Source organism: Otolemur garnettii, unplaced genomic scaffold (genome assembly GCF_000181295.1).
Source record: "Otolemur garnettii isolate 467f Iridium unplaced genomic scaffold, OtoGar3 scaffold00096, whole genome shotgun sequence".
Lineage (NCBI taxonomy): Eukaryota > Metazoa > Chordata > Mammalia > Primates > Galagidae > Otolemur > Otolemur garnettii.
In genome coordinates, this window is record NW_003852491.1 from 7,768,354 (window position 1) to 7,795,471 (window position 27,118).

General features: G+C 52.3%; 3 protein-coding genes and 1 non-coding gene across 5 annotated transcripts in view; 3 read left to right on the forward strand and 1 right to left on the reverse strand.

The window, feature by feature from the left end:
• Window positions 1-9,681, forward strand: part of SETD1A (SET domain containing 1A) — a 24,079-nt gene extending 14,398 nt beyond the window's left edge. For both annotated transcript variants that reach the window (XM_023516713.1, XM_012808934.2), the window contains 6 exons: window positions 4,589-5,635; window positions 6,034-6,206; window positions 6,294-6,404; window positions 6,621-6,740; window positions 8,635-8,772; window positions 8,861-9,681. In XM_023516713.1, the coding sequence (XP_023372481.1) occupies window positions 4,589-5,635; window positions 6,034-6,206; window positions 6,294-6,404; window positions 6,621-6,740; window positions 8,635-8,772; window positions 8,861-9,034 (1,763 nt within the window). In that variant the 3' untranslated portion in view covers window positions 9,035-9,681. The remainder of the gene's footprint in view (window positions 1-4,588; window positions 5,636-6,033; window positions 6,207-6,293; window positions 6,405-6,620; window positions 6,741-8,634; window positions 8,773-8,860) is intronic.
• On the forward strand, window positions 8,221-8,404 carry LOC111727194. The gene has a single exon (XR_002774804.1). It is a non-coding gene; the product is annotated as a U2 spliceosomal RNA (small nuclear RNA).
• Window positions 9,682-10,244: 563 nt separating the features above from the next.
• On the forward strand, window positions 10,245-13,819 carry HSD3B7 (hydroxy-delta-5-steroid dehydrogenase, 3 beta- and steroid delta-isomerase 7). Its single transcript, XM_003795826.3, has 7 exons — window positions 10,245-10,321; window positions 10,670-10,842; window positions 11,068-11,223; window positions 11,466-11,574; window positions 11,649-11,748; window positions 12,172-12,334; window positions 12,801-13,819. The coding sequence occupies exons 2-7, from the start codon at window positions 10,677-10,679 to the stop codon at window positions 13,214-13,216; spliced, it is 1,110 nt and encodes a 369-aa protein (XP_003795874.1). The 5' UTR covers window positions 10,245-10,321; window positions 10,670-10,676; the 3' UTR covers window positions 13,217-13,819.
• A 107-nt stretch (window positions 13,820-13,926) lies between these two features.
• On the reverse strand, window positions 13,927-24,196 carry STX1B (syntaxin 1B). The gene is made up of 9 exons (XM_012808832.2): window positions 24,161-24,196; window positions 23,846-23,945; window positions 23,682-23,756; window positions 20,803-20,876; window positions 20,310-20,418; window positions 20,051-20,124; window positions 17,807-17,944; window positions 17,605-17,715; window positions 13,927-17,339 (listed from the first exon to the last, which is right to left on the reverse strand). The coding sequence occupies exons 1-9, from the start codon at window positions 24,179-24,181 to the stop codon at window positions 17,259-17,261; spliced, it is 783 nt and encodes a 260-aa protein (XP_012664286.1). The 5' UTR covers window positions 24,182-24,196; the 3' UTR covers window positions 13,927-17,258.
• Window positions 24,197-27,118: the final 2,922 nt, after the last annotated feature.

Sequence of the window (27,118 nt, forward strand, 5' to 3'; positions counted from 1 at the left end):
CTGTCTCAAAAAAAAAAAAAAAAAAAAGAAATAAACTGTTGAATTTAGTTGGAATTGAGTTTTAGATGCCTCTGGGACCATTCCTCCAGGTAGAAACATCAGCAGTTGGATTAATAGATCTGAAGTCTAGAAAAACCCACAGGTGGGAAATGAGAGTAGTGAAAAGTGTAGATGTGAACTCATTAGTAGACCCCAGCCAAATGTATGGAATGAGAGAGAAGGGGGTAGAGACATTAAGTCCTTTAAGAGGTAAGTGGGCAAGTAGGAGCCAGAGGAGGCTGGAAAGGGGTGATCAGAGAGGTAGGAAGGAAAGCAGGGAGTGGTAAGTTTTGAATACCAAGGCATGCTCAGGTTTTGAAAAGGAGGGAGTGGTTTTGTGTCATCAGGCCGCAGAGAAGTTGTGAGATAGGAAAAGTGTCTGTTGGATTTGACAGTTGAGAGGTCACTGGTGACTTTATCAATTTCAGTTGAGTGGTTCAGACTGAAGCCAACTTATAGTGTATTACGGAGTGAAGGGAGATGACAAAGGTAGTCTTCTGGAAGGGTAGGCTTCTCTTGCTGAGAAAGAAAGAATTGCAGGGTCATAATTAATAATACTAGCTAACATATATTGACTACTTACTATGTGCCTGGCTTTAATTAGTGCACTAAGAATTTATTTTCTCATTCAATCCTCACCACATCTTTATTATTCCCATTTTGCAGATGAGGAATTCGAGGCTTAGTAAGATGCAGGAACAAGCTCAAGGTTACCCAGCTGGGATTGGACAGACAGCAAGAAGAGAATGCAGGGTTGATGGAGGGGTTAGCTTTTCAAAGTAGGTGAGCTTGGACATATTCCTTAAAATGAAGGGAGAGGGAGCAGGAAGATGGACTGGGAGAGAGGGAAGTGACATTCCTGGGGAGGTGGAGGGGATGCACTCTGGATGTGATGCAGGTATATCCATAAATGATATGAGATTCTATGCCTTGAAGCCTCTTTTTTGACTCTGTAGTAAGAGCATGGGGAGGGGGTGGGAGCATTGGGAAGTAAGGGGAGTGGGGAATAAGGATGAAAGCTGTCCAGGCCTGCTGGTGGCAATGAGGCTCTGCCAAAGCTGAGATTGGGAGGTGGGGGAGGAGAGAAGGCTGCTAGTCAGGTGCCCAGGGTGAAGGCAGTGGTGAGGACTTGGGGATATGGAAGGTGTTGTGACAGGAGGGGTCAAAGTATGGTCCTGGAGTCTGGATGGGATAGAGAAATAATTTAGAAAGGGGTGATGGGCTTGAGGGAGATGGGGGGACGAGAAGTTGAAAAGTGCAATGGAGTGAACTGAAAAGATATTCAGCAAGGGTGGTAGAGAGGGAAGGCTCTCCAAGGTAGAGCTGTTCTTAGGAGTAACAAGGTCAGGAGTGTGGCAGGATGGTGAAGCTCCTGGGTAAATGGCAGAGGTGGGAGAGAAGAAGGAGATTGGGGCAGGCCCTTGGTTTTTAGAGAATGAGAGAGCATGACTGGGAAGTTCAGTCTCTGAACGACGAGGGCTGTGCGGCTCAGTGGCAGGGATCGGCAGAGGGCCTGGAGGGCAGCCCACATGTACCTCCAAAAGAGAGGATGTGGCTCCAGGTAGGCGGGGCCTTACCAAAAGTTTGTGGAGTTTCTAGTAACAAGAACCCATTCCAGTCGGTTTAAGTAGAAAAGAGATTTGTTTAGAGGATAAGGCCTGTCTGATAGAACCCAAAGACAGGGCCTTTTGGACTTTCTTTCTGTCTTCCAATCTGGTTCATTCTTTCTCTACAACTGCAAACAGCTTCCTCTGCTGCTCCATTCTGACAGAGGGTATCGACCCCCAAGACTAGCCACAGACAGACCCACTTTTATATTAGGTCATTATTCTCAGGGAAGGTTCTAGTTGGGCTGGCTTGGTGAGCATCTTAGTGATGTCAGTCATGATGGCCCTGAAGGGAGGGGTGGGCCTTGCCCCTATGGATCTAAGGGTGTCAGCAGAGCAGTCCTTGGAGAAAGGTGGGAATTATGCTGCCTAGACAACACCAAGGGTTGTCTCTTTTTTCTTTTTGAGACGGAGCCTCAAGCTGTCCCCCTGGGTAGAGTGCTGTGGAGTGCTGTGACATCACAGCTCACAGCAACCTCCAACTCCTGGGCTCAAGCAAGTCTCTTGCCTCCACTTCCCACCTATCTGGGACTACAGGCACCCACCACTATACCTCGCTATTTTTTGGTTGTAGCCATCATTGTTGTTCTGCGGGCCCAGGCTGGATTCAAACTCGCCACCTTAGGTGTATGTGGCTGGCACCTTAGTCACTTGAGCCACAGGCGCCAAGCTGGGTTGTCTCCTTAAATGAAAGGGATTGGTAGGTCTTCTTCAAGACAGGACCCAAGGGAGATCTATGTGAAGAAGCTTAGCTGGGAAGGCAAACTAGTTCTCCTTACCTTAGCATCCAGGCTTCCAGAGGACATAGTGGGCTAGAAGGATGGGTCAGTGGGGAAGGCTGCCCTATGTAGTAGAGAGGGGAAGAGATGAAACTGGAAGGCTAGGGTGGACATCTAGGGGCCCCACTAGCTTCTGAGTGGGGATACTGCTGGCTGAGACCCATATGGTACGCAGAGCCTAGAAGACAGCAGGCCCTCATTAGAGTCTCTTGAGGCAATGGGTAGAAGTTTGATAACTGCTTGGGCTAAGCCTGGTGCTGGTGGCCCTTTAGCTCTGTGAATATAGAGCCAAATGTGAAACTGCTGAGTCCATAGGACCTCCAGAGCAGCACAGGGCAGCAGTTAAGAGCACAAACTCAACCCAGACTGCCAGGGTGCAGACTTTGTTTTGTCTTTTGCTGTGTTACCTTGGGCAAGTTATTAATCTCTCTCAGTTTTCTTATCTGTAAGATAGAGTTAATGTAGTACCTGCTGCTTAGAGTTGTTGTGAGGATTAAATGAGTTAATATATGTAAAAGGTTTTTTTTTTGTTTGTTCTCTTGCTTTTGAGACAGAGTCTCACTCTGTCACCCTCAGTAGAGTGCAGTGGTGTCATAGCTCACAGTAACCTCAAACTTTGGGCTCAAGTGATTCAGTTGCCTCAGCCTCCCAAGTAGCTGGGACTACAGGCGCCTGGCTATTTTTTGGTTGCAGTTGTCATTTTGTTTTGGCAGGCCCAGGCTGGGTTCCAACCCACCAGCGTGGGTATATGTGGTTGGCACCCTACCCACTGAGCTACGGGCGCCACGCTAGCCTCCACTTCTGAAAGGAAGATGTAACCCATGTCCAAAGAAGTCTGGTATATCTTTATAGGTGGTATTGAGCTGGGTCTAAAAGCTTCATGCAGGCTTTCCCCATGATGAAGGGATGAAGGGGAACTATGTGTTTCCTAAAGGCGTTGACTTGGGGAGACACAGGTACCCCAAGGGTGTCCCCTAAATGAAAATGATGGGTGAGTTTTCTTCAGGACAGGAACAAAGGGAAATCTATGTGAAGAACCTGAGCTAGGAGGGCGAATTCATTCTTCTTAGCAGCCAGGCTTCCAGAGGACACAGTGGGCAGGGAGGATGGGTCATTGGGGGAAGAGTGCTCAAAGACAGTAAATCCTTACCCTAGCTTATCCTTATCCTTTGGATCTCAGCTTCAACCATTGCTTCTTAGGGAAGATTTCCTCCTGGCACCTTACTAGTGCAAGTGCCCAGTTCTGTTTAGAAGGGTGAAGAGGAAGGCAATGTTTCATAAAATATTTTAATACAAAGTTTCAACTTCTTTTTTTTTTTTAGAGACAGAGTCTCACTTTGTTGCCCTTGGTAGAGTGCTGTGGCGGCACAGCTTACAGCAACCTCCAGCTCTTGGGCTTAGGCGATTCTCTTGCCTCAGCCTCCCAAGTAGCTGGGACTACAGGTGCCCAGCACAATGCTGGCTATTTTTTGTTGCAGTTTGTTTGGCCAGGGCTAGGCTCTAACCCACCACCCTCAGTATATGGGGCTGGCGCCCTAAAGTGCTGTCCTCAGCATTTTATATTGTATCTTTTTCACCTCATTAAAGCAAGAATATTGTTGGTAGTTGAAGTAATGGATATTTTAGTTGAAATCTGGCTAATTGGGTCCCCATTAGGGAAAGCAACTAGCAAAAATTGCCATGGTCCTCATACCTAGTTGTTGGATGTAGGTCAGTCCCTGCCAGTCTTGGTTGAAAGGCTGGAATACAGGGTGTGTGTGGAGCCCTGCAGCTGTATATTTTGCAATGTGGGCTGTGCATTCGTTTGTGTTGTCTCCCACTGCACTGTCACCTTTGTGAGGTCACTGAAGGTGTATTTGTTCAGTGTGTTCTCCCCATATCTGACACAGTTGGTTCTCCACATGTTTGTTGGGCAAATGAATGAGCAGGTGGGTGTGAAATCTCATCCTGTCAGGGGAGCCATTAGTGCTGAGGACATTGTGGGGCTGAGAGGCAGGAGTGTGTCTGTATGTCTGTCTGAGTTTCCTGGGCAAAAGCTGAGAAAAGAATGGACATAGTATGTGGAAATGCAGTGGCCAGGGCCCAGTTGATCCTCAGGTCTCCTGCCCATAATGACAGGCCTAGGCACTGACCGTTCCCTTCCCTATATGCTTCTTTCCCCAGGTCCCGTTGAAGAGCCACCTCCCAGTGTACCCCAACCACCTCCAGAGCCACCAGCTAGGCCCTCAGCTCCGATCCCCCGCCCTGATGAGCGCCCCTCTTCTCCTATCCCGCTCCTGCCCCCACCCAAAAAACGCCGGAAAACGGTCTCCTTTTCTGCTGTGGAGGAGGTGCCAGCCCCAGAGCCTCCCCCAGCTGCCCCTCCACAGGCCAAGGCTCCTGGCCCAGTCTCTCGCAAAATCCCCCGGGGTGTGGAGCGGACCATTCGCAACCTGCCTCTGGACCATGCTTCTCTGGTCAAGAGCTGGCCGGAGGAGGTGCCCCGAGGAAGTCGGAGCCGGGCTGGAAGTAGAGGCCGTTCCACCGAGGAAGAAGAGGGTGAACCAGGGACAGAAGTGGACCTGGCAGTACTGGCTGACCTGGCTCTGACACCAGCCCGGCGTGGGCTAGCTGTCCTGCCTACCGTTGACGACTCAGAGGCCACAGAGGCCTCAGATGAGGCAGATCGCCCCAGCCCCCTGCTCAGCCACATCCTCCTGGAACATAACTATGCCCTGGCCATCAAGCCCATGCCCTCCACACCAGCCCCTCGGCCCCCGGAGCCGGTCCCTGCCCCTGCAGCTCTCTTCAGCTCCCCAGCAGACGAGGTTCTGGAGGCCCCTGAGGTGGTGGTGGCTGAGGCAGAGGAGCCAAAGCAGCAACAACTGCAGCAGCAAGAAGAGGGTGAGGATGAGGAGGAAGAGGAAGAGGAAGAGTCCGAGTCCTCTGAGAGCAGCAGCAGCAGCAGCAGTGATGGGGAGGGGGCAGGCCGACGGCGCACCCTTCGCTCCCACACTCGGCGCCGCCGTCCCCCACCCCCGCCCCCACCCCCACCACCCCTCTCCTTTGAGCCACGCAGCGAGTTTGAGCAGATGACCATCCTGTATGACATTTGGAACTCGGGCCTGGACTTGGAAGACATGAGCTACCTGCGGCTCACGTATGAGCGGCTACTGCAGCAGACAAGTGGGGCTGACTGGCTTAACGACACCCACTGGGTCCATCACACGAATATCCTGAGTGTAGAGGCTGGCCTGCCTAGACCCAGGGGGGCAGGGACAGCCTTCCCCGGGGTCACACAGCTGGGCAGTGTCCACCGCAGACCCCTCCTGGTGTCTGTTTTGTCTCTGCCTGTCTGTTGAACTTGCTGTGCCATGCTCAGTCTGGGCATTTTCTCCTCTGCCTCTGAGCCATCTTTTCTCTCTGCTTCATGTCATGCCTCTTTTCTGCCTCCCCAAGCTTTTCTGAGACTGACTTCTCACTTCTCTGTCCTGTCTTTAGTGTGCTGAGCATGCTTACCAGTGAAAGCCAGTGCCCTTTCCTTAGGCTGGGACTGGAGTGGATAGAGAGGAGCAGGGTCCAGGGATCTGGCCAGTAAAGACCCCGTTCCCTTCCTTAACACCCTGCACTCACCAACCTGACCACTCCAAAACGCAAGCGGCGGCCCCTGGATGGGCCCCGAGAACACCAGACAGGTTCAGCCCGCAGTGAAGGCTATTACCCTATCAGCAAGAAGGAGAAGGACAAGTACCTGGATGTGTGCCCTGTCTCAGCCCGGCAGTTGGAAGGAGTGGACACTCAGGTAGGGCCCCACCCTGATGCCCGGCCAGCTGCATCCTCTTTACATACTTAAGCGTCATTCACCTTCTCTTTCTCCTGCTTCTCACAGGGGACTAACCGTGTGCTTTCCGAGCGCCGATCTGAGCAACGGCGGTTACTGAGTGCCATTGGCACCTCTGCCATTATGGATAGTGATCTGCTAAAGCTAAACCAGCTCAAGGTGAGGGGTGGGACTTGGGAAGGGTAGGAGAGTCAGTGGAAAGGCTGAAGCAAGGGGACCTGCCATGTGGGATTATGTAGTCCTCTGGGAGTAAAGATGAGGATGAGTGGCCAGAACACCCTCATCCTGGTGGCCAGAACACCCTCCTCACCTCAAGAATGGTGAGGAGCTGGATCGTGAGAGGCATCCAGCAATGTAGTCCCTTCTGTCCCCCAGTTTCGGAAGAAGAAGCTCCGATTTGGCAGGAGCCGGATCCATGAGTGGGGTCTATTTGCCATGGAACCCATTGCGGCTGACGAGATGGTCATTGAATACGTGGGTCAGAACATCCGCCAGGTGAGGCTCCACATCAGCCCTGGTCTGGCATTGGATCTGACAACAGCAGCGTTAAGATGCCCACAAGTGCCATTTGGCCCTCTGGATAAAGCTTCACATGCCCTTCTGGCTCTAAGACTTAGCCAGTGAAACCAGCTTCCTCCCATCAGTAGTAGAAAACACGTGTTAGTGACCCAGCAGTAAAGAAGACTGATGCTGTCTCTCCCTTTAAGGATCTAGAGCAGCGGTTTTCAACCTGTGGGTCATGACCACAGGAACTGTATTAAAGGGTCGCAGCATTAGGAAGATTGAGAACCACTTATTTAGAGAGTGGGAAGACATTGAATAAAGGGTGGTGTTTGGTATTAAAAGGGAGGATGTGGAGGCAGGGCCAGTGGGAGCATACACTGAGGGGACCTGAGACCTTTTGGGATGATGAAAGTGAAACAAGAGCTAAAGATAAGGAATTCCAAGCCCAGGACAGGGGACGGTACTCCTGGTAATGGCACAGCATGTGTGAGGGTCTGGAGGTAGTGAAATCATTTGAGGACAAAGGAGTCAAGTGGCTTGTTGGAAGAACGAAGGCCAAGGTATACTGCAGGGAGGTTGGAGCATGAATCACTTTGGGCCCAGGCAGAAGAGGAATGGCTCTGGGAAGCTTTAGCAGGAGAGGGCTTTGGACTTGGTCAGTCTTCTCTGGCTGTGGTAGGAAGAGAATGCTGGTCTAGGATGATGCCAGTGTAACGGGGCTGTTACAGAGATCCAGGCCAAGGTAGGGTGGCCTGGCCTAGGCAGTGGCTGCAGAGGTGACAGAAGAGTCTGAGTGTAGGTTGTTGCATAGCTTGGCTGTGAGTTGGCTGTGGAGACACAGGGTAAGGGAAGAGGTAAGGCCTTTTCTCACCTCCTCCCTTGCAGCTAACAGTGTGCCACTGTTAGCCACTAGGAGTATGGTAGGGCCCCCCTGAGATGGGAGCAAGCAGGAGGATTACGTGGTCAAGATAAGTTCTAATCTAGACATGTGAGGTTGCAATACCCCAGGGACATCTAGGGGGTGATGCTCAGCAGCTCCACTGAGGTGGATTTTGGCTGGAAGTGGAAGTTGGGGAGGAGTCCCTACCACTTAGCTGGCAGTTGAAGCTCTGGAAGAGAATGACATCACCCAAGGAGAGTATAGAAAGCTCATTGTCCTATTTTCTGAGAAATAAGAGTTGCTGCTTCTTACACAAGGCTGTTGGCCTTAACATGGATAGCCTGTCATTTGCATTGACCAGTGGCAGCCAAGAGGTACCTGATTTGGAAAGAGGGTCCTAGGAGAAGAGATGGGTGCGTTTAGATGAAATGTCCACTGTCATTTCAGGAACTGTCTCAGCCCCACAGCCGTCTAGGGGCCCCACTGAGACCAGGCAGATGTTCTCAGAGGAGCCAGTGGCTTTTCTCCTGGCTGGTGCACCAGTGCCAATTTCTCTGGAGTTGCCTGGGGGGTGACTTAGAATGAGTGGCCATTGCTTCTCAGCCTTTTGGCTAACATCAAGTGTAGTATTTGTTCTTACCAGTTTAATATTTGATATATCCTCTTGCCAAGGACAATGTAGTAAATGGATTTTGGAGCAGTTAGAAGAAGAGCTTGCTCCTCGCTCCACTCATTGGCCTGGTATTGCAGTACCTCCAGGAATGGTGCACTCCCTCTGGGGATCAAAACCAGTTGTGAAGGGAAAAAAAATAATAGAATGGGTGTTCAGAAGGGGAAGAGGCCCAAGAAGTCAAGTGAAGGGAAAGTGAGTGCCTTGGGTTGCTAGGAGCCAGAGATAGACCTGCAGGTCCAGGCCTGCTAGATCTGGACTCTAGAGTGGTAGGGCAGTTTGTCCAGAGCGGTGTGGGTGGGCCAGGTCTGTGACCATTGCATCCCATCTGCTAGATGGTGGCCGACATGCGGGAGAAGCGCTATGTGCAGGAGGGCATCGGCAGCAGCTACCTTTTCCGGGTGGACCATGACACTATCATCGATGCTACCAAGTGTGGCAACCTGGCGAGGTTCATCAACCACTGCTGCACGGTGTGCTGGGGTCTAGGCTGGACGGGGGCAGGAGCAGGGCTGGGGCCTGAGGGTGCAACAAGGCTCACACCACCCTTCCCTCCTACAGCCTAACTGCTATGCCAAGGTGATCACCATCGAGTCACAGAAGAAGATTGTGATCTACTCCAAGCAGCCCATTGGCGTAGATGAGGAGATCACCTATGACTACAAATTCCCTTTGGAGGACAACAAAATCCCATGTCTGTGTGGCACTGAGAGCTGCCGTGGCTCTCTTAACTGAGGTGGGGCGGGACTGGCGCCCATGCTATTTATTCCCCTTTGGTGCCCTGAGCTCCCAGCACCCCCCAGCCTTAGTGGGCTCAGCAGGGCCCACATGCCCCCATCTCCAGGTATGGGGTTGGGGGATGCCGAGCCCAGTGAGGGAGCCTCAGTCCCTTGAGGCAGCTTCTGCCTCCCCTGTCACCTCTGCCCACCACCCCCTAATTTTTTTTCTTTGCGGAGAAGATGTAAATGTTTTGTAGCTGCCAGCAGCTGTTTCCTGTGGAAACCTGGGGTGCCGGCCTGTACAGATCCTGTTCTTGGGGGGCTACACGGCCCTTTTGCTTTGTTAATGGGGAATTACCCCTTGTGCCCTGGGTGTACCCCTCCCCAGTTTAGGGGTCTCTAGGGGCAGTGGCCATGTTCTCCCCCTGGGGGGGGGGCCTGTGCCCCCAGTCCTGGGGACTCCGTGCCTGGAACCCTGCCTCATCTTCTGTTCCTGCCAGACCCTGTGGGCCACCCTCCCACCCTGGTGTCTAGAGGCTCCGGCTTGGCCAGGCCAGGATGGTGGGAGGTGGGCCCTCCCTGTTGGGCTGGATTGTACATATGTTAATAGCGCAAACCCAACGCCACATTTTTATAATTGTGATTAAACTTTATTGTACAAAAGTGTTTGGTCAGTATCTTCGGGGCAGGGCATGATGGGATGAGGGTTGAGGACACAAGGATGGGGTAAGATGAAGAGAGGAAAAAGTGGGTGGCTTGCAGTTTGGGGTGGGTAGCAGGGCCTTCTGGCAGGATCCTGGACCTGCAGACCCAGCCACCATTGCTTTAGACTACATGACAGTCTGCAGTGACAACAATCCCAGAAATCCTCCACCAGTGCCCAGCCAAAGCTGTGACTAGGTCAGGCCTCCCTTCCCTTCCTAGAACCACAGCTGCTGCTGGGACTCTAGCCTCCTAGGAAATCCAGCAGGAAGGAAAGACTGAGATCATGCAGTGGGGATGAGGTCACCCTGCTGGCTTCATCCTGCAGCCCCCAAGCCCCTCAGGGCCCACCCAGCAGGTTCTGGCTTCTCCCAAGTTCCTGGCTGGAACCAGATGCCTGCGGGGCACGGAGTGACCGCCAGGGTGCGCCCTTTGGCCACTGGGGGGGGGAGGGGTGGAGCTGGGCTTTTCCTGGAATAAACCAGGAGGGTGGAGGAGGAGGAGCAAGCGGAAGGGGACCGTGTATTGGCCGGCCAGGCAAGGAGACAAGTAGACAGCCCCTCCGGTGGCTGATCACAGTGCCCTGGGATAGTGGCTACAGGTAGGCAGAGGCATTGCCAGGGCCCAGGCGGCCCTTCCGTCAGTCCTAGCCCTTCCCACCTTTCCAAACCTTCCTTCCTACCCGGTCTCCCTTTCCTGCCTTTTTTTTTTTGCCCCCAAACCTGCCCCCAACCACCTTAAGCCCTGACCCCTTCCTGCACCCCAAGGCCTTACCTCTGAGTAACTCAGCCATTGGCATGGTCAAGGGCTGGTAGCCTGGCTGCTGTGCCTACAGCTATGGCCCCTGCCCGCTCTTTGATCGCTATGCTTCCACACACCTTCCAGAAGTAACAGGTGGCTGGGCAGGTGGCAGCAGGCAACCCAGGTGAGCCAATGTCTCTCCCCCCAGCTGGGCAATGGCCAGCTCTACACAGGCCCAGAAGCTGGTGTACCTGGTCACAGGTGGCTGTGGCTTCCTAGGGGAGCATGTGGTACGAATGCTGCTGCAGCGGGAGCCGCAGCTCCAGGAGCTGCGGATCTTTGACCTACACCTGGGCCCCTGGCTGGAGGAACTAAAGACAGGTGATTGTGGAGGGAGGAGGGTATGGACTCTCTTCCCCATCCCCTCCCAAGGCGGGATCCCCACCCATATGGTGGAAAAGATGATGCCTGTTTCTGTTCTTCAGCCTTGTGGGTGGGATGAGTGAGTCACATTGGGAACATGAGGCTCCCAGAGGCATAGGCTGAACCCAGCTGCTAGCTGGTGCCCGGAGCTAACATTGTGGGGCCTCCTCCATTCCCCACTAGGTCCTGTACAGGTGACTGCCATCCAGGGGGATGTGACCCAGGCCCATGAGGTGACAGCAGCTGTGGCTGGAGCCCATGTGGTCATCCACATAGCTGGGCTGGTGGACGTGTTTGGGAGGGCCAGTCCCAAGACCATCCATGAGGTCAATGTGCAGGGTAAGGCACTCCCTGTCTGTTGCAGTCATGCATGCAACACCCTCAGGACTGATCTTGCCTGTTTGTCCCCCTCATCCCTTTGCCCTCTCCCCCCTGTGACAACCCATCCTACTGCTAGCCCTGGCCCCACCTTCACCCAATCCTTTGTGGTTTTCTCCGGACCTGGGATGGAAGGGGAAAGATTCAGGGAGAGAGGATGTCTCCCTCTCTCCCAGTTTGGCTGTGTCCCCCTCTTCCACCAGGCACACAGAACGTGATAGAGGCTTGTGTGCAGACTGGGACGCAGTTCCTGGTATACACAAGCAGCATGGAAGTTGTGGGGCCTAACATCAAAGGCCACCCCTTCTACAGGTGAGCTGAGCTCCCCTTAGTACTTTAAAGGCCCATTTCCCCTCAGCACTGAGTCTTCCCTCTCCCCCCACCAGGGGCAATGAGGACACCCCATATGAAGCTGTGCACAAGCACCCCTATCCTCGCAGCAAGGCCCTGGCTGAGCGGCTGGTCCTGGAGGCCAACGGTAGGAAGGTGAGTACGGAGAGATGCAGAGATGGGACTCTGCCCTAGGTGCCTCTCCTCTACTTGAAGCCTGAGGAGTGTTGGAATAGAGGGCAAGCCATTTAGCCCTAGGTCTTTTTTTTTTGGAGACAGAGTCTCAATTTACTGCTCTCTGTAGAATGCTGTGTCATCATAGCTCACAGCAACCTCAAACTCTTGGGCTCAAGTGATTCTCTTGCCTCAGCCTCCCAAGTAGCTTGGACTACAGGTGCCTGCCATAATGCCTGGCTATTTTTAGAGACGAGGTCTCACTGTGGCTCAGACTTGTCTCAATCCTGTGAACTCAGGCAATCCACCCGTCTTAGACTCCCAGGGTGCTAGGATTAAAGGTGTGAGCCACTGGACCCGGGCCTTTAGCCATAGGTCTTAGCAGAGCCTGCCTTTTGCTGCCAGGTCCATGGGGGGCTGCCCCTGGTGACATGTGCCCTGCGTCCCACGGGCATCTACGGTGAAGGCCACCAGATCATGAAGGACATCTACTACCAGGGCCTACGCCTGGGTGGTCGGCTTTTCCGGGTCATTCCAACCTCTGTGGAGCACGGCCGGGTCTATGTGGGTGAGCACTGGGCAAAGACAGGGCAAGAGGACCTGCTCTGGAGGTGGTGGGGGGAGACCCACATGGCTCTGGGAGGGGCAGGAAACAATGGTCTGTACCTGGGCCAATGATTATGTGGACACTGTCTGCAAGGGCCACAGAGGAAACAGTATCCATGCAAGTTGGGAAGGTCCACATAAAAAGTGTGTCCCAGGATAAGGAGAGGATCACAGCTATGAGAGAGGCAGCTCCCCAGAAGAGGAGAGGGGCAGTGTCTTTAGAGCACTAGGAGTAGCATCTATATAGGTTGGTTCAGGAGAGCAAATGGCTTCAAGGGATAAGGGAAAAGCAGCCCTTACCAGGCTCTTGCGAAAATGTGGGCAGCATCCATATGAGCATGGCATGTGCCTGGGCTGGCCCAGGAGACCAGCACCTACAGTCAAAAGGGCACTCAGGGGTATGTCTACCTCACTTCCCCCACCGGCAGGCAATGTGGCCTGGATGCATGTGCTGGTGGCCCGCGAGTTAAAGCAGCGGGCAGCATTAATGGGCGGCCAGGTGTACTTCTGCTACGACAAATCACCCTACAAGAGCTACATGGACTTCAACATGGAGTTTCTGGGCCCCTGTGGATTGCGGCTGGTAGGCACACGCCCACTGTTGCCTTACTGGCTGCTGGTGCTCTTGGCCACCCTTAATGCCCTGCTACAGTGGCTGTTGCGGCCGCTGCTGCTCTATGCACCCCTGTTGAACCCCTACACGCTGGCGATGGCCAACACCACCTTCACTGTCAGCACAAACAAGGCTCAGCGCCATTTTGGCTACGAGCCCTTGTTCTCATGGGAGGACAGCCGGACCCGCACCATCCACTGGGTGCAGGCCCTGGAGGGCTCAGCCCAGTGATGGTGGAGGTGGGACCTGGAGGCCCATCATGTTTCATCCATCTGGGCCCTGAACCCTCACCCCCTGGATGGGGAAGGATGGTCACATTTGGGAGCTGAAGGAGGGCGTTGTGCCAGACTGCTTTCTTGGAACCCTCACATCTAAAATACACAAGTGTTAGGACACCGTATCATGTGCTGACGCTTCCAAGTTCTAGGGCAGGGTTTGAGAACAGGATTGTCCTCACTCTCAGCCCAGGTCTGATGCTGGTTGGAGAGGGTCTGCTCCCCTGATGGTGCCTGCCCTCCCTGTTTCTGGTCTGAACAAGAAGGGGGCAGAGGTTCCCTAGGCCTCCACTGGTTCAGAGTGAAGAAGTTTCTCTGACTCCTCCAACCACCTTCGTCCTTCCTTAGAGGATTATATTCCTATTATTTTAAAAAACATTTCACTTTTAGATACTTATCTTTGAATTCCCCTCAGTAAAAACGAGGAAATCTGCATTTTCACTTCTTCTCACTTCTTCACCCAAATTCAGTTCCTGCAGGATTATTAACTCTCTGCCTGAGGGTGCCTAGTCATGCTGTCCCTGGCCAAGCCCTGGATTAAAATCCTTACCAAAGCCTGTGTCCATCTGTCTGTCCATGTCTCCCACCTGGCCCCACCACATGTCTCCCCCTCCCCACGGCGCCCGTCCCATGTGGGGACAGAAGGAAGTGAGCACACAGCACGCCCGCTGTTGGATTGGTTGCTATTTCTCCCATCCCACGGGGCCCGACCCGGCCCGGGGTGAGGGTAGGGGGTTCTGGGGACAGGACATGCAGGGCTGGGGATGGGGCCAGAATTTTCCTGTGTTTTATCCATTTGCAACTTGATCACCAATAGAGAGAAATGGGGCTCTGAGGGCTAACAGGAGAGGGTGGCCTGGCTCTGGGCCCCCAGCCAGGCCCCAGAAGTCCTGTCCCCTCCGGGGAATGGGAGGAGAGAGCTCTAGAAACCAACGGAGAAACAGAGAAGGGGGCAGGGGCTCAAGTCAGCAAACACAGCTACATCACGTGACACGCCAGCGACACAGAAACACACGCCAACGCACACGGCTGCACAGCGGGCAGGTGGTGGGTGGGGAGAGAAGGGAGCCGGGGGCCACCCATCTTGTCCTCTGCGGGGCAGGCTGAGGGGGCAGGGTGAATGCATAGAACACATCATGTATACACGCTCAAGGCGTGGCAAGAGCGTGCATCAACCCACGGGTACATGGGATGGACACGCAGTGTGCTTGCTGAGAGGCAGGGACAGGGAAAAGGGAAGGGGAAGCGTTGAGCCCTGGCCAGGCCCAGGACCACCCATGGGGCACACTTGGGCATGACAGTTGTTAGGTGCATGGAAGGTGGGCAAAACACATTTGTCTGAGAGCATGCAAAAGACACCAGCCCCCAGATGGCACTCCAGGACATACACAGAGACAGCAGCCAATAAGCAAACACATCATATGACGTGTGGGACTTGTAGAAAGTTGGGGCACAGCAGATCCTCAGGGATCCCCTGGTCCACCTGAGGCCCAGAAATGGGCAGCTGTGGGCTTGATACCACTGACAGAGGCAATAGCACTCTAGCCATGGCTGCACTCTTCTCTTGTGGCCCCAAGGCCATGAGACTTTCGGAAACACCTGGGCTGAAAGGGGGTCCTGTCTGGGCAGCAGGAAGGAAGAAGGGGGCTGGGTGATGGGGCCTACTCTGATGTCTCCAAAGAAGCCTGAGATTGGAGGAGGAAGGTGGAGGCCAGACTCCGGGACAGACTTCCTGTCCTGCAGCAGGACATTCAGAGAATGGATAGGCAAGGCTTCCCTCCTCAGGACAGCTGACCTGGGGCTTACATACATGTGGCCACACTGACATGCATACAGGCCAAAGTGGACAGGGCCCACACAGCCAGGCAGGGGAGAGATTGACTATCTGGTCTGGGGTCAGGGTGGAAGGGGTATTGTGTTTTGGGGGGTCACTTCTTCATGGCCTCTCTCTCTCTCTCTCACACACACACACACACTTCACATGATGTAGGACCCTTCACCCTGAGCACATGCATGCCCCACCCCACAGCAGGGCATATTCAAGTACTTATGTTTTCAACCTACATGTTCCTGGGCCATGGAGGGGGGCTTCTAACATTATCCTCTCTTCCATGCACCTTTTATCGGCCACCAAACACCTATAAGCCATGCCTATATTGTCTACACAACAGGGGAGGAGCTAGCCCTTTCCTCACCATCAGGAACCTGGGCCAGTGGGTCCCCTTCAATCCTCCCTCTACTGGGGAGCAGCCATTGCCAACATTTCAGCAGGAGAGGTGTACAGGGGATGGGCCTGAGACTTCATTCACCCTGAGTGGCTGCTGCCACATGGGTTACTCTAGGACATCCAAAAATGATGTTTCCCCAAACCCAAGTTCCCTGAAGCAGAGCCCAGAGAATCCAATGGGGCAGTGGGGACAAACATCGGCCTTCTCCAGGTCTGGGGTGAGTTTGTGAGGAAGTGGCAATGCCCTGGCTTTTAATCCATCTGGGGCAGCCCTTGGCATCTCGCCTCATCAATAACATCCCTACAAATAGCCCTTCCAGGAGGCATTCCTGTGCTGATAGGCACATCCTGCACCCACACCCTCAGATCCTGATGTCAGCATGAGTGTGTGCCCAGGCGTGGCCACCTTCATGAGACCTCCTCAGCCTTGGCATGTATGAGCATACTGTGGTGCACCAGCTTTCATGGGTTCAGGCCTATCCTTGGGCAGAGACAGAGAAAGATAAGGATCTGGGCATGTGCGCACAGGGGCCCTGAGGCCTTGCAGGGCAGTAAGCTTCAGTTGCACAATATTGATATAGCAGTGTGTGCAGCCACACCAGATACTGGTCAGCAGCTCTGGGGAGAGGGTGGGGTAAATAAATCTGGATAAACAAACCTGGATAAGGTACATGTCCTTAAATAAACACGTGGGTGTAGAATTCACAAGGAGCAGAAACACACTATGTAGAAAGCTCCTACACGCATGCGCACACCCACACTCATGCACACACATAACCATATTCTAGGTAGCATAGAAATAAAATTTCTGTGCCCACTCAAAACCAGTGTCCAGTCCACAGTGTGGAGGGATCCATCTGAGAAGTCCTATTAACACTTCAGGTGCATCCTGGAGTTGTACACACACACACAGACACACGTTAATCACCTATCAAGGGAGATGTACATGTATATACAGGCCAAGCTAGGTCATTTACACATAAATGCTTCCACACACCCTGACTCACAACACACACACACACACACAAAAGCACCCCCTCACCAGGACAGATAGCGGCTCTGGGGTCACTAAACCAGGAAAATTTGTTCTACGTCACATGGGGTGTCTGCCATGGCCTGTGTGTACTGGGCCTACCTGGATCCTCTGAGAATGTGAGTGTGAGTATCTGTACACACACAACTTGCCCCATGTACAGTAAACACAGGGGAGGGGCTGCCAGTGGAGAAACTGCTGTTGCATTTGGTTCAAACACTCAAAACACAAAATTCCATGTACACAAATTGGGCGTCCACAGATCTGTGGTCTCACACATACACACACATACCTCTTCACAGAAGACAGGGTGGGGCACGATAGGCTGCTGTGTTATACCTGGCCACAGTCTACACAACAACCCAGGTGAGGGGGGAAGCTCAGACCACACACAGACTTGAGGTGGAAGGCAGGGTGATGATTTGGCGCATCTACACACATCTACACATGAACACACACACTGGGGTGTCCACACGTCTTGAGCATGTGCCGGCGGCATGCATGTTGGTGTGCATGTATAATCACGCCTGCTGCTATCTACGTGCGGGGCCAGGGGGGTGGTCCATGGCAAGGTGAGGTCCAGGGACTCCAGGGTCTGCTGTGGGGGTGGAGTAAGGGGTGGGATTGCCTGGGTTTGTTTTAGGGGGTGAGGCCGGAGCAAGGGATGGAGTGAAAGGGATGGTGGGGGTATTGCTCCCGATGTGGTGGGGGAGGGCTCTGGGAGAGGAAAGGGGGGGCCTACAAGCCCAGCGTCCCCCCAATGGATGACGCCAAGACCACCCCCAGCACCACACAGCAAATGATGATCATGATTTTCTTCTGCAGACAGAAAGAGGAGACAGAGAAACAAAGTAATAAGAAAGAGAGAGAAAGAGAGAGAAACCGACAAACAGAACATGGGGCAAAGTTTGGGGAGGAAGGTGTGAGGAAAAGGAGGGGAGAGAAAACAGAAAAAGGAAGAGGTCAGAGCCAGAGATAAGAACTCTCACCCGATTGCACCACTCATCTCAGCCCTGGCCTCAGCCAAGCCCCCCCAGCAGGCTCCCAGGCCACCTGCCCCCCAAGGCCACCTGCCCTGGCTCACCCTCCGGGCCTTGCTCTGATATTTCACAGCTTTCTTGGTGTCCGACACGGCTCGCTCCACATAGTCCACGGAATGTTCCACGTTGTACTCAATGCGGTCAATCATCTCACCCTGCACACAGAGGAGATGCACATAGTGAGAGATGGGGGTTGGGCCAGAAGAGGACAGGTCCAGGTCCGGAGTGGTATGGCAGAGCCAATACCTGGCTTTCCACAAGCATAGCCATGTCCACAAACATGTCATGCAGCTCGCGAATGCTGGTTTCCAGTTTGATGATCTCGTTGTGCCTCGTCTCGATCTCATTCAGTGCCTGCTTCGTCATCTGCGAGTCCATTTTGATCTAGGGTGATGTGAGGAGAACAACAATTACTCTTCACCCCCATAAGGCTGCAGCCTGAATGTCTAGGTTCAAATCCTCATGTCATCCACTAACTGTAACCTTGGGTAAATTATTCAGCCTCTCAGTTTCCCCACCTAGAAAATGAGGATGATGATAATGCCCACCTCGTAGGGTTGTTGTGAAAATTGAGTGAATCACTATGTGTACATTGATTAGAATAGTACCTGACACATGGTAAGCACTAAAGAGAAGTGTATTAAATTGCAAGAAATAAACTTGTCCAGAGCCCACCACCTTGTTGCAGGACTTCCTCTATCATACATACCAAGGAAGCCCAGAGAAATGAAATGGCCAAAAGCAGACAGGGTGATGGAAGAGGACATAGCAGATGAGAGAGTAGCAAGCAAAGAAGGCCCAGGCGAGAAGGCAGGGTGCCCACAAGGAGCCTATGTGAGATGAGATGGTATAATAAAGGAATGCCCTGCAGCCCTCACAAGCTGAGGGAGAGACTCCAACCCACAGGCAGATACACTTCCTCTCCTAAACCAGGCCTGAACCAGGCCAGTCACTTCCCAGACCTCTCAGTATTGATCACATCAAGCCACTCCTCTGCTCTAAAGTCTGCCAGGGCTCCCTACTACCCCAAGCTATACACCTTCTTCTTACCAGCCAAGGCCTGGACTTCCTCTCTACCCTCATCTCCTGTTCATCCTAAAACAGCCAAAATCATCCATGGCTGTTTGGCTAGTGTCCACTCTACCTATCTTTATTCAGACTGTACTTTTATCCATCTCCCCATGTCTAAAAGTTCTTTGTCTCTCAAGGTGCAGTTCAATGACACCTCCCCCAGGAAGTCTTCCCTGACTCCAGGATTAATCACCCTCAACTACCATCTCAGGGTCCATCTGCAGCTTATATAGCCCTCAGCCAAGGTCTGACCAGCCTGCACTGTAATAATTGTGGGCCCAGTGGCAGGGGTTAGCTCTTGTCCATGGAAGTGGCCTCCATGAAACCACTCACCATGCTTCTTTCCCTTCTCACACAGACAGCCTAAGTCAAGCTTTTTGGGTAAGTGAGGGTCTAGGGGCTTGGCAACTGTAGCTCAGCAGTTAGGGAGCTGGCCACATACACTGGGGCTGGCAGATTCGAATCCGGGCCAGCTAAACAACAATGACAACTACAACAAAAAAATAGCTGGGCGTTGTGGTGGGCACCTGTAGTCTCAGCTACTTGGGAGGTTGAGGCAAGAGAATCGCTTGAGCCCAGTAGTTTGAGGTTGCTGTGAGCTGGGATGGGTGACAAAATGAGACTCTGTCTCAAAAAAAAAAAAAAAAAAAGAGGGTCTAGGCTCACTGGCCCAAAATCAATTTGTACAATCCTAATCCAACAAAGACCAATTATCCAAATAACAATTTGCTAAAAACTGTTAGATAGTCATAGAACATACTTTAAACCTGGCCTACACCAGAGCCATCTGGCACCAGAAGCAGAAATTGAGGCCACACTGGGCTGTCTGGGGCAAAAGTTCACCCAAAGACAAAAGAACCACACAGTTCAGGGAAAGCCTATCCATTTGTATATATCATGACAAGGGCAACAGTGTGAAAAATTTAAGCAAAACTAAAATTCGCTTTTTAAAAAATCTTCTAAATGTAGTCAAATTGATCCTATGGTAAAAGGACCTGCGGCAGCAGGGGGGCACGTGGCATATCTTAACAGTGAAGAGTTCAGACTCTAGACTGAGGATCAAATCTTGGCTCTGCTCCTAGGTCTCAGACTTTGGGCATGTGGTTTCATCTTTCCCTACCTAATTTCCACATCTGTGAAATGGAGTTTCTTTGTGGGGGTACAATGAGGATGAAATGAGTCAGTGGGTAAACGTAAACATGTAAGTGCTAAGAACAGTGCCCACGTACTACTCTTTGATGTTTTTATGGGGGTGCCTTTCTGCTCTACTCCCATGGAATTCCCCTGTTCCCAGTTCAGGCTTCCTGATGCTTGTTATTCCAGGATGGACTTAGGACCTCGGTGCGACCTGAGTTTAGGGAGGAAAGTCAAACGCTTTCCCAAAACAGGGCCCGCCCGCCCCTTCCCATCCGCGCTCACGTCGTCTGTGAAGACGGCCAGCTTCCCACTCTCCAGCATGTCCTCCAGCTCTTCATTGGTTGTGGTCCTTCCAGCTGTGGGGAGAAAGAACGCCCTGCTCAGGACGCCCCCAGTTTGGGGGCCTGAGGTGGTGGGATGGGGCAGGAATCTAAGTGCCCACCCTTCCACCTGGCCTTGGAGCAGGCACTCCCTCCAGAGAGAGGACCTAGCAGGGGGCTTGAGCAGCCCTGGGGAGTTTGAGGGAGGGGGGCACACGCACTGATCTCCAGCTGCCGCTGGATCCGGTCCTTGCAGCGGTCCCGATACTTGGACTGGGTCGCGTTATATTCGGTCATTACTTCCACAAACTTCCTGGAGAGTGTGGAGTGCTGAAGTGGGAGTGGGAGGACAGACATGCATCAGTGAATGCGCGAGCGGGGAACGAGGACGACACGAGGGAGAGGCAAGTGTATGGGTGGAGGGAGTACAGGCTTGATTAGCTTACTGCCCCTTCTTCAGCTTGGGGCGCGATCCCAACTCCCACGCGTTCACAGTCCCCTGCCCCCACTCTCATAGCCCCATCCTACGCGAGAACCAGGGGGCGATCCAGCCAGGGCACCGAGCTGCGAACGGCTCCGCCCACCCCCGTAGCACCGCCCGGCCGGGGCAGCCACGCCCCGCGTCTGAGCTCAGCTCCCGCCCACCTGCCTGGCTGCAGCCTGGGTCCTCCCCACCTGGGTTTTGGGTCCACCTGCTGGGCCACCGCCTCCTACCTGGGTCTTACGGATGCGCAGGTCGGCGGAGGAACGGTTCAGACCCTCCTCCTGTTCAATGCTTTGCTCGATCGCTGCGGAAGAGAGGGCAGTGACGGGCTAGAGACCCGAGGCAGGTGCGTCGGGGGTCCGAGGCTTTTGAAGGGTCAACACCCTGCGGCTGGCCCCAAGCCTGGGAAGAGGCGTCATGCCCATGGCAGAGTGCCGAGAATAGTGCCCCAGGGTGAGGGGGCAGAAGGCCAGCAAATCAACAGATGGACTGACGTTTGAGGGAAAATAGGAGGTCCGACCGTGGGTCAAAGGGTCACCAGACAGAAGCAGGCTACTTGTTCTGGTGGAAGAACTGAGTCTTGGAAAGTCCCACCAGCTGTGACTCCTGCCCAACCCCCATGAGGGGGTGTGAACCTGACCTGAGATTTTTCTGGCTGAAGGCAGGCACTTCCAGGTGGGTCAGGTTCTAGTGGCCCTTTCCCTGGAGCATTCTAGATGAATATTCCAACAGAGAAAACAGCTCTCCCCCTGCTCTGCAAGGTGATCCTTATTCTGAGAATTCCCACTTTTTTTTTTGAGACAGAGTCTCTCACTCTTGTCCATTGGTGTTATAGCTCACAGCAACTTCAAACTCCTGGGCTCAGGTGAATCTCCTGCCTCTTGCTTAGGCTGGTCTCAAACACCTGAACTCAAGTGATCTTATGTTGGCCTCCCAGAGTAGCTGGGACTACAGGCACCTGCCACAATGCTTAACTAGTTTTTCTCTTTTTAGTAGAGACATTGGTCTCACTCTTGCTCAGGTTGATCTCAAGCTCCTGAGCTCAAGCTATCCACCCACCTCAGCCTCCCAGAGTGCTAGGATTACAGGCATGAGCCACCACCCCCGGAAGAGAATTCCCTCTTCTAAAAGATGTTCTGGAAAAGGGCACAGATTAAGTGGGATTCCTGCTTCTGGATCATGCACTCCCGACACTATCATTCAGATTTTCTATAAAAGAGCCATGGTAAGATCTCTTTTGGTAAGATCAAAAAATGCAACAGGAATGAATCACCAGGTACTCTCAGACCTTGCAGGGCCTCCCAGCCATTCCTGAGAATATCACTTCTCTGTTCTGCTTGCAGCGGGGGAGGTATGGGCCTAGATGGCACCCCAAGGCTCCCCTGTCAGCACAGTGACAGAGTGATAGCTCTGGCCCAGTCGCCACAGACAAAGCACAAGAACACATACTCAGGGATCCCAGAATCTCCAGGCCCAGACTGGGCACTACTGTCAAACTTGGGGCTGGGGCCAAGTCAAGAGGGAGGGGTCTTTTGCAGGATCTCATCAACTTTTTAGAACAGTCTTGGGAATTCAGTGATATCAGCCCATGTTTTAGACTAGAAACTGAGGTTCAAATGGGTAAAACAGCTTACTCACGGTCACACCAAAAGCCTAGGTTAATGCCACCAATGCATGCCACCAGCTGGAAAAGGGGATGGAGAAAAGGATTTTCTCTCCTTTTTTGGAGGTCTGGAAGGTCAGCTTCTCCAAACCACTGCCACTTTCCCTAGCTTCTTTCTTGGTCTATTCCTGAACACCTAATCCACGAGAGCCCTCTTTATGGTCTTATAGAGTCTTCAAGGTCAGCACTTAATTGACCCAAAGAAACCATTGAGTCCAGAGGTTTTTAAACTATGTGCCAGCAGGACACATGTTTCTGAGAAGGAACTTCAGGGGCTGTTGCAGGGAATGAAGGGGAGGGCCTCTCCCCTTTATCTCCAAAGTATGGCCTCTCAACTCCAGTTCAACCAGAGCAACCAGACATTCATATGTTTATATATTGGGGTTCCTTGTAAGATTTCATTTGGAGAAAAGATCTTGTTGCCCCTTCCCCCTAAAAAATCCAGTTTGAAATTGCTTCTATTTTTTTTTTTTTTTTTTTTTTACTGTACTGTTAAGAAAGCTGAGGGTAGTGGCCTTGTCCAGAGTTAGCTGGTGGTAGAGGCCGGACTCCTTCTGCCTGGATTTGCACTTGATATGCTCCCAGTTTAGAACATTTTTCCATTCCCGCATACTCTCCTAAGTACAAAGGGATTATTTTTACAAATAAGCATCAGACGTTCACATATGGCCTCCCCTTGAGTCCAGGAGGGCATGGAGTTCCTGTCCTTATCTCCCTGGATCAAGGTCAGCGCTCTTGGGGCTAGGCATTTGATATACCTCCTCTTCCCCAAAGCCTACCAATTGGTCGAAGACACTGAAGGTGCTTGGAAAATGTTTTCTGATGCTGAATTGCCATGAGCATCACAGTAACACTGTTATTCCCCTGGCACCAGCAAACAAGGAGGTTCCCAACCCACAGTGCTTTGGGGGAAAGTGGTTATTACCAGCACCCAAGTCCTTAAATTAGAGTGAATGCATGAGCATTTGGCAAGTCCCTCTTGAAAGCCTGCCAGCCCCTGATGTCAGCCATACAGTCCAATCTGTCCTGAGCCAAGGATACCAATTCAGAGCATTTGCTTAGCCCACCTACTGGGTGATCAGTGCTATGCCAGGCGCCTGTTCAGGAGAAATGAGGACTCACTGAAACCAATGCCACTTGGAAGACTCTATTTTTCTAGTGGACCCTCATGCTGATAAAACCAGCAGATCTCAGTTGCAATGTGGATAGAAACCCTCTTTCTCATTTCCCTGTCATGTATCTTTCTCTACAGAATCTATATCAAGGGGGGAAATGGGGGTTTTGTGCTTCCTCATTGTTTTTTTGTTTGTTTTATTTTGTTTTGCTTTCTCATTATTTAGGAATTTGGCTCCTAGAAGTTTGTAGACATTCCTTATAAATAGGCTGGTTCTGTCCAATGGAGGGCAGAATTCTTTTTCTCCCTAGTTAAGGGATTGCACTTCTCACCTTTCAACTTGGATCGAACCTTGTTGGCCGTCTTCTTGATGTCTGCAGTGAGGTCCTCTAGCTCCTGTTTGGTTTCTGAGAGGAGAAAGAAGGGAGTGAGAAGTCTAAGTGGGACCCCAGACTCCTTCTTGCCAATCCTACAGCCATGTGGCAGCAGCACTCACTTTCATCTGGGTTGGGGGCGGCCAGGATGGCACTGTGCTGTTTCTTCACCTGCTCCACATCTTCCGACAGTTTCTCAATGCAGCCACGGATCTCTTCCACCTGAGGCAAAAAGTCAGCCACAGCCAGCCAAGTAGTTGAGCCAGACCAGAGGACCCAAGAGAATCAGTCAAAGTTCAGGGAAATGGGCCAGACCCAGAGATTTGATAAAGGGCCAAGGAGGGTATAAGAGTAGAGAAGGGGAGACAGGGATAAGGAATTAAAGGAATTGCTGGCAGGCCTGGGTTCTGAGGCTGGTGACATAGAAGTCTCATTACCTGTTCAAAGAACTCATCCATGAAATGGTCCCGATCCACATGGACCACTTCTTCTTCATCATCACTGTCTTTTGCCTGGGAGGCAAAGGAAGTTTGAATCCATGAGTAGTCCCTCCCCAAGTCTCTAGCTCTCTGGCTCTCTCCTACCACAAATACATGGATGCTCCCACCTCTAGGCTCAGAGAAGGGGTCTTGGGAGGGATCTTACAGGGGAGATGGCAAGGGCACCAAAATTATCTGATAGCCTAAAAGATCCCTTGGAGGGAATTAGCAAAAGGCACTCTCTCAGGGTAGATGTGGCCATGTGGATACAGAATCAACCTGGGTGGCAGAGGGAGCAGGTATTCAAGGCAGCTGCTATTGACCAACCAGTATGGACTTATTTCAATATTTTAACAACCAGCTAAATGTCAGCCATGTAAGAACTAGCTCTGGGCTCAGAGAAGGGCTCTGGAATAGAGTCCCAGGAGCCTGAACCTCCCTGCCGGTCCCTCCCCCGTTACTCTTGCCCCCCGGATCTCACTTTACTGGCTTTCTCTTCCCCTCCTGCCCCACCCAACGAGACATGTCCCCTCTGCAAGGTCACTTCACTGCCAGTGGCAAGTGCCAAGTTGAGCAAGCAGAGTCAGGCCCAGTGAGGGCTAGATGAAAGGCACAGCAGCACCCTGACCTCCAGTCTTGCCTCCATCCTCCCACCCACTTGCACTCTCCTCTCAGCCGGCTCTTCCTGGTATATTCACTTGCTTTCATCCAGCCCCTTCCAACTTCACACCCACCTACTCTTGCTTGCTTGGATTTCCCAATTGCAACCTGCAGCTGCTCAGCCCTCCACCCGCAGGGCTCAGAGACACAAAGGGATTTACCCACCCACACCAGTACCGCCACCGACAGACAGACCAGCGACACAGACAGAAGAGCTGATACACAAGGCACACAGGAATAGGTCCTGACACCCACATGGAGCTACGCTGACAGGCTGGTGTTCACCCGCACACAGGCCCACAGCAGGACTGCACACTGACACATGTGGACACACAGGCGTTTGGCTGCAGCCCCAGGGACACTCAAGAGGGCCTGCTGGGCCGGTTCTCCCAACCTCTGAGTCTCATGTCTGCTTACTCGCTCAGAGCTGGGCAGAAAGAGAGGCGGCAGGGATGGGTCCCCAGTGCTACATACTCCTGACTCCACATTCTTCTCTGCTTGGGACAGAGGTCTCAGGACAAAATCTGAGCCTGTCAAGCTTAATGACATCTGGAACACTAATCAGCCCTGATGGAAACTTAAAAAGAGTTCATCTTGATTTCCAGAAAGAATCTAGCCAGAGCTCAGACCTTATCTAACTCCCAAAACCTGAATGAAAGGAGGAAGGATCTAAACAGCATCTACTTGAGGGTGTAGTCAGCTGGGATCTAAAGAGAGGAGCATGCAGGGTCCAAGCAGAATACAGAGAAGGCCTGGCAGAAACCAGACAGACTCAGACGGAACTCAACGAGGCTCAGACAGATCCCAGACAGATCCCAGACAGCTCAGATCGAACCTAGACAGAGCCAGATGGGACCTAGATGCAATCTAGACAGCCAAGAGAACTCAAATCAGCAGAACCTTGACAGCTCCAGGAAGAGCCCACACAGCCCATAAGAGACCTCCAGCCATACACTCTCAAAGGTACCCTGGGCTCCTGCCTTAGCCCTGCCCAGTGGAATTCCAGGGATCCTCCATGAAGACACTAGGCCCCATACCATGTCAGAAAATGTTCAGCACTTGCATTTAATTTCCAGACAATCCCAAATATCTCCCTGGAAAGGGAGGTTCTTCTGTCTTGGCTCACAGGTTCCCCTGGAAAGTAGGGTGGCACAGGTGAGTACTGGGGACCCTGAGATGAATTCTGGCTTCTCAGGCCTCCACCTAGCTCAGGACCATGCCAGATAGACCTTGGCCCTTAGAGGTTCTGGGATGCTGGTCTCACCTCTGAGGACCCATCAACCCTCCCTTTCTACTTTCTCTGTGCTCAAAAACCAACTGCCCTATGAGGTTTCCTTTCCCTAGGGCTAAAGCCTTCCTCTGCCCTTTGTCTGCTTTTGGCCACTCACTCAGCCCTCAGCCCAGCCTCACAAAGGCCACAAGGCCTCTCAGTGATCTAAGTGCCTGGGAACTTTCCTGTTCTCTCTTTCCCTTCCTCATGCTGACTTTGGAAGTCCTTCTTAAGGTCTAATTTCTAACTCTCCTGTTGTTCCTAGAGCCAGTTCCATTAGAGTCTTCTCTATAGCATCCTGGGTGACCTGTTTACTTGCCCTCAAGTGAGAAACAAAGGCAGAAAGCCCATGTATGGTTTATTTGGTGTAGTAATTACAAAGAGCTGAGAGCTAATAATCTTCTACAGTTTACAAACACTTTTACATCCATGATCCTTTTTGATCCTCACTACCATAGCTCTTTGAGAAAAGCTGAGCAAATATCATTATACCCATTTCACAGATGAGGGAACAGGAGGCCCAGAGGGAAAAAAGGAAAGTGACTTGCCCAAGAGCACTCAGGCTGGCTGAGTAGGACTAGGAAACCACGCACACCCAGACATGCCTCCCCCACAACCCTGTCTATGGCTCCACACTGGCTACCTCCTCTAGCTCGGCCACCAGTTAGCTTCCCTCTCAGGTGAGCTCCTGCCAAGGTCCAATCTGGGTAAGGCTCTATGCCATGAAAATCCAGCAAAATATCATCATTTGATAGTACATTTTCTATAAGTCTTAAATTCTTGTTATCTTATTTAATCTTCATTTAAGCTCTGTAAGGACCATTGGCCAACATAATTATGGTAAACATTTAGATAGCACTTACAATGTGCTGGGCACTGTTCTATGCACTCTGCATATATCTATCCAAATTAATTCTTTTTTTTTTTTTGAGACAGAGCCTCAAGCTGTCCCCCTGGGTAGAGTGCCGTGGCATTACAGCTCACAG

Bases quoted from the DNA above. Each gene is read 5' to 3' on its own strand.
- STX1B (XM_012808832.2), bottom strand. From the start codon at position 24,181: ATGGATGAGTTCTTTGAACAG. The intron at 20,419-20,802 runs GTAGGAGGCGGT...CTCCCACTTCAG, and splicing joins TGCGCATCCGTAAGACCCAG to CACTCCACACTCTCCAGGAA. The intron at 17,945-20,050 runs GTGAGCGCGGAT...ACATCACCCTAG, and splicing joins TGGCCGTCTTCACAGACGAC to ATCAAAATGGACTCGCAGAT.
- HSD3B7 (XM_003795826.3), top strand. From the start codon at position 10,677: ATGGCCAGCTCTACACAGGCCCAGAAGCTGGTGTACCTGGTCACAGGT. The intron at 11,575-11,648 runs GTGAGCTGAGCT...TCCCCCCACCAG, and splicing joins AAAGGCCACCCCTTCTACAG to GGGCAATGAGGACACCCCAT. The intron at 11,749-12,171 runs GTGAGTACGGAG...TTTTGCTGCCAG, and splicing joins TGGAGGCCAACGGTAGGAAG to GTCCATGGGGGGCTGCCCCT.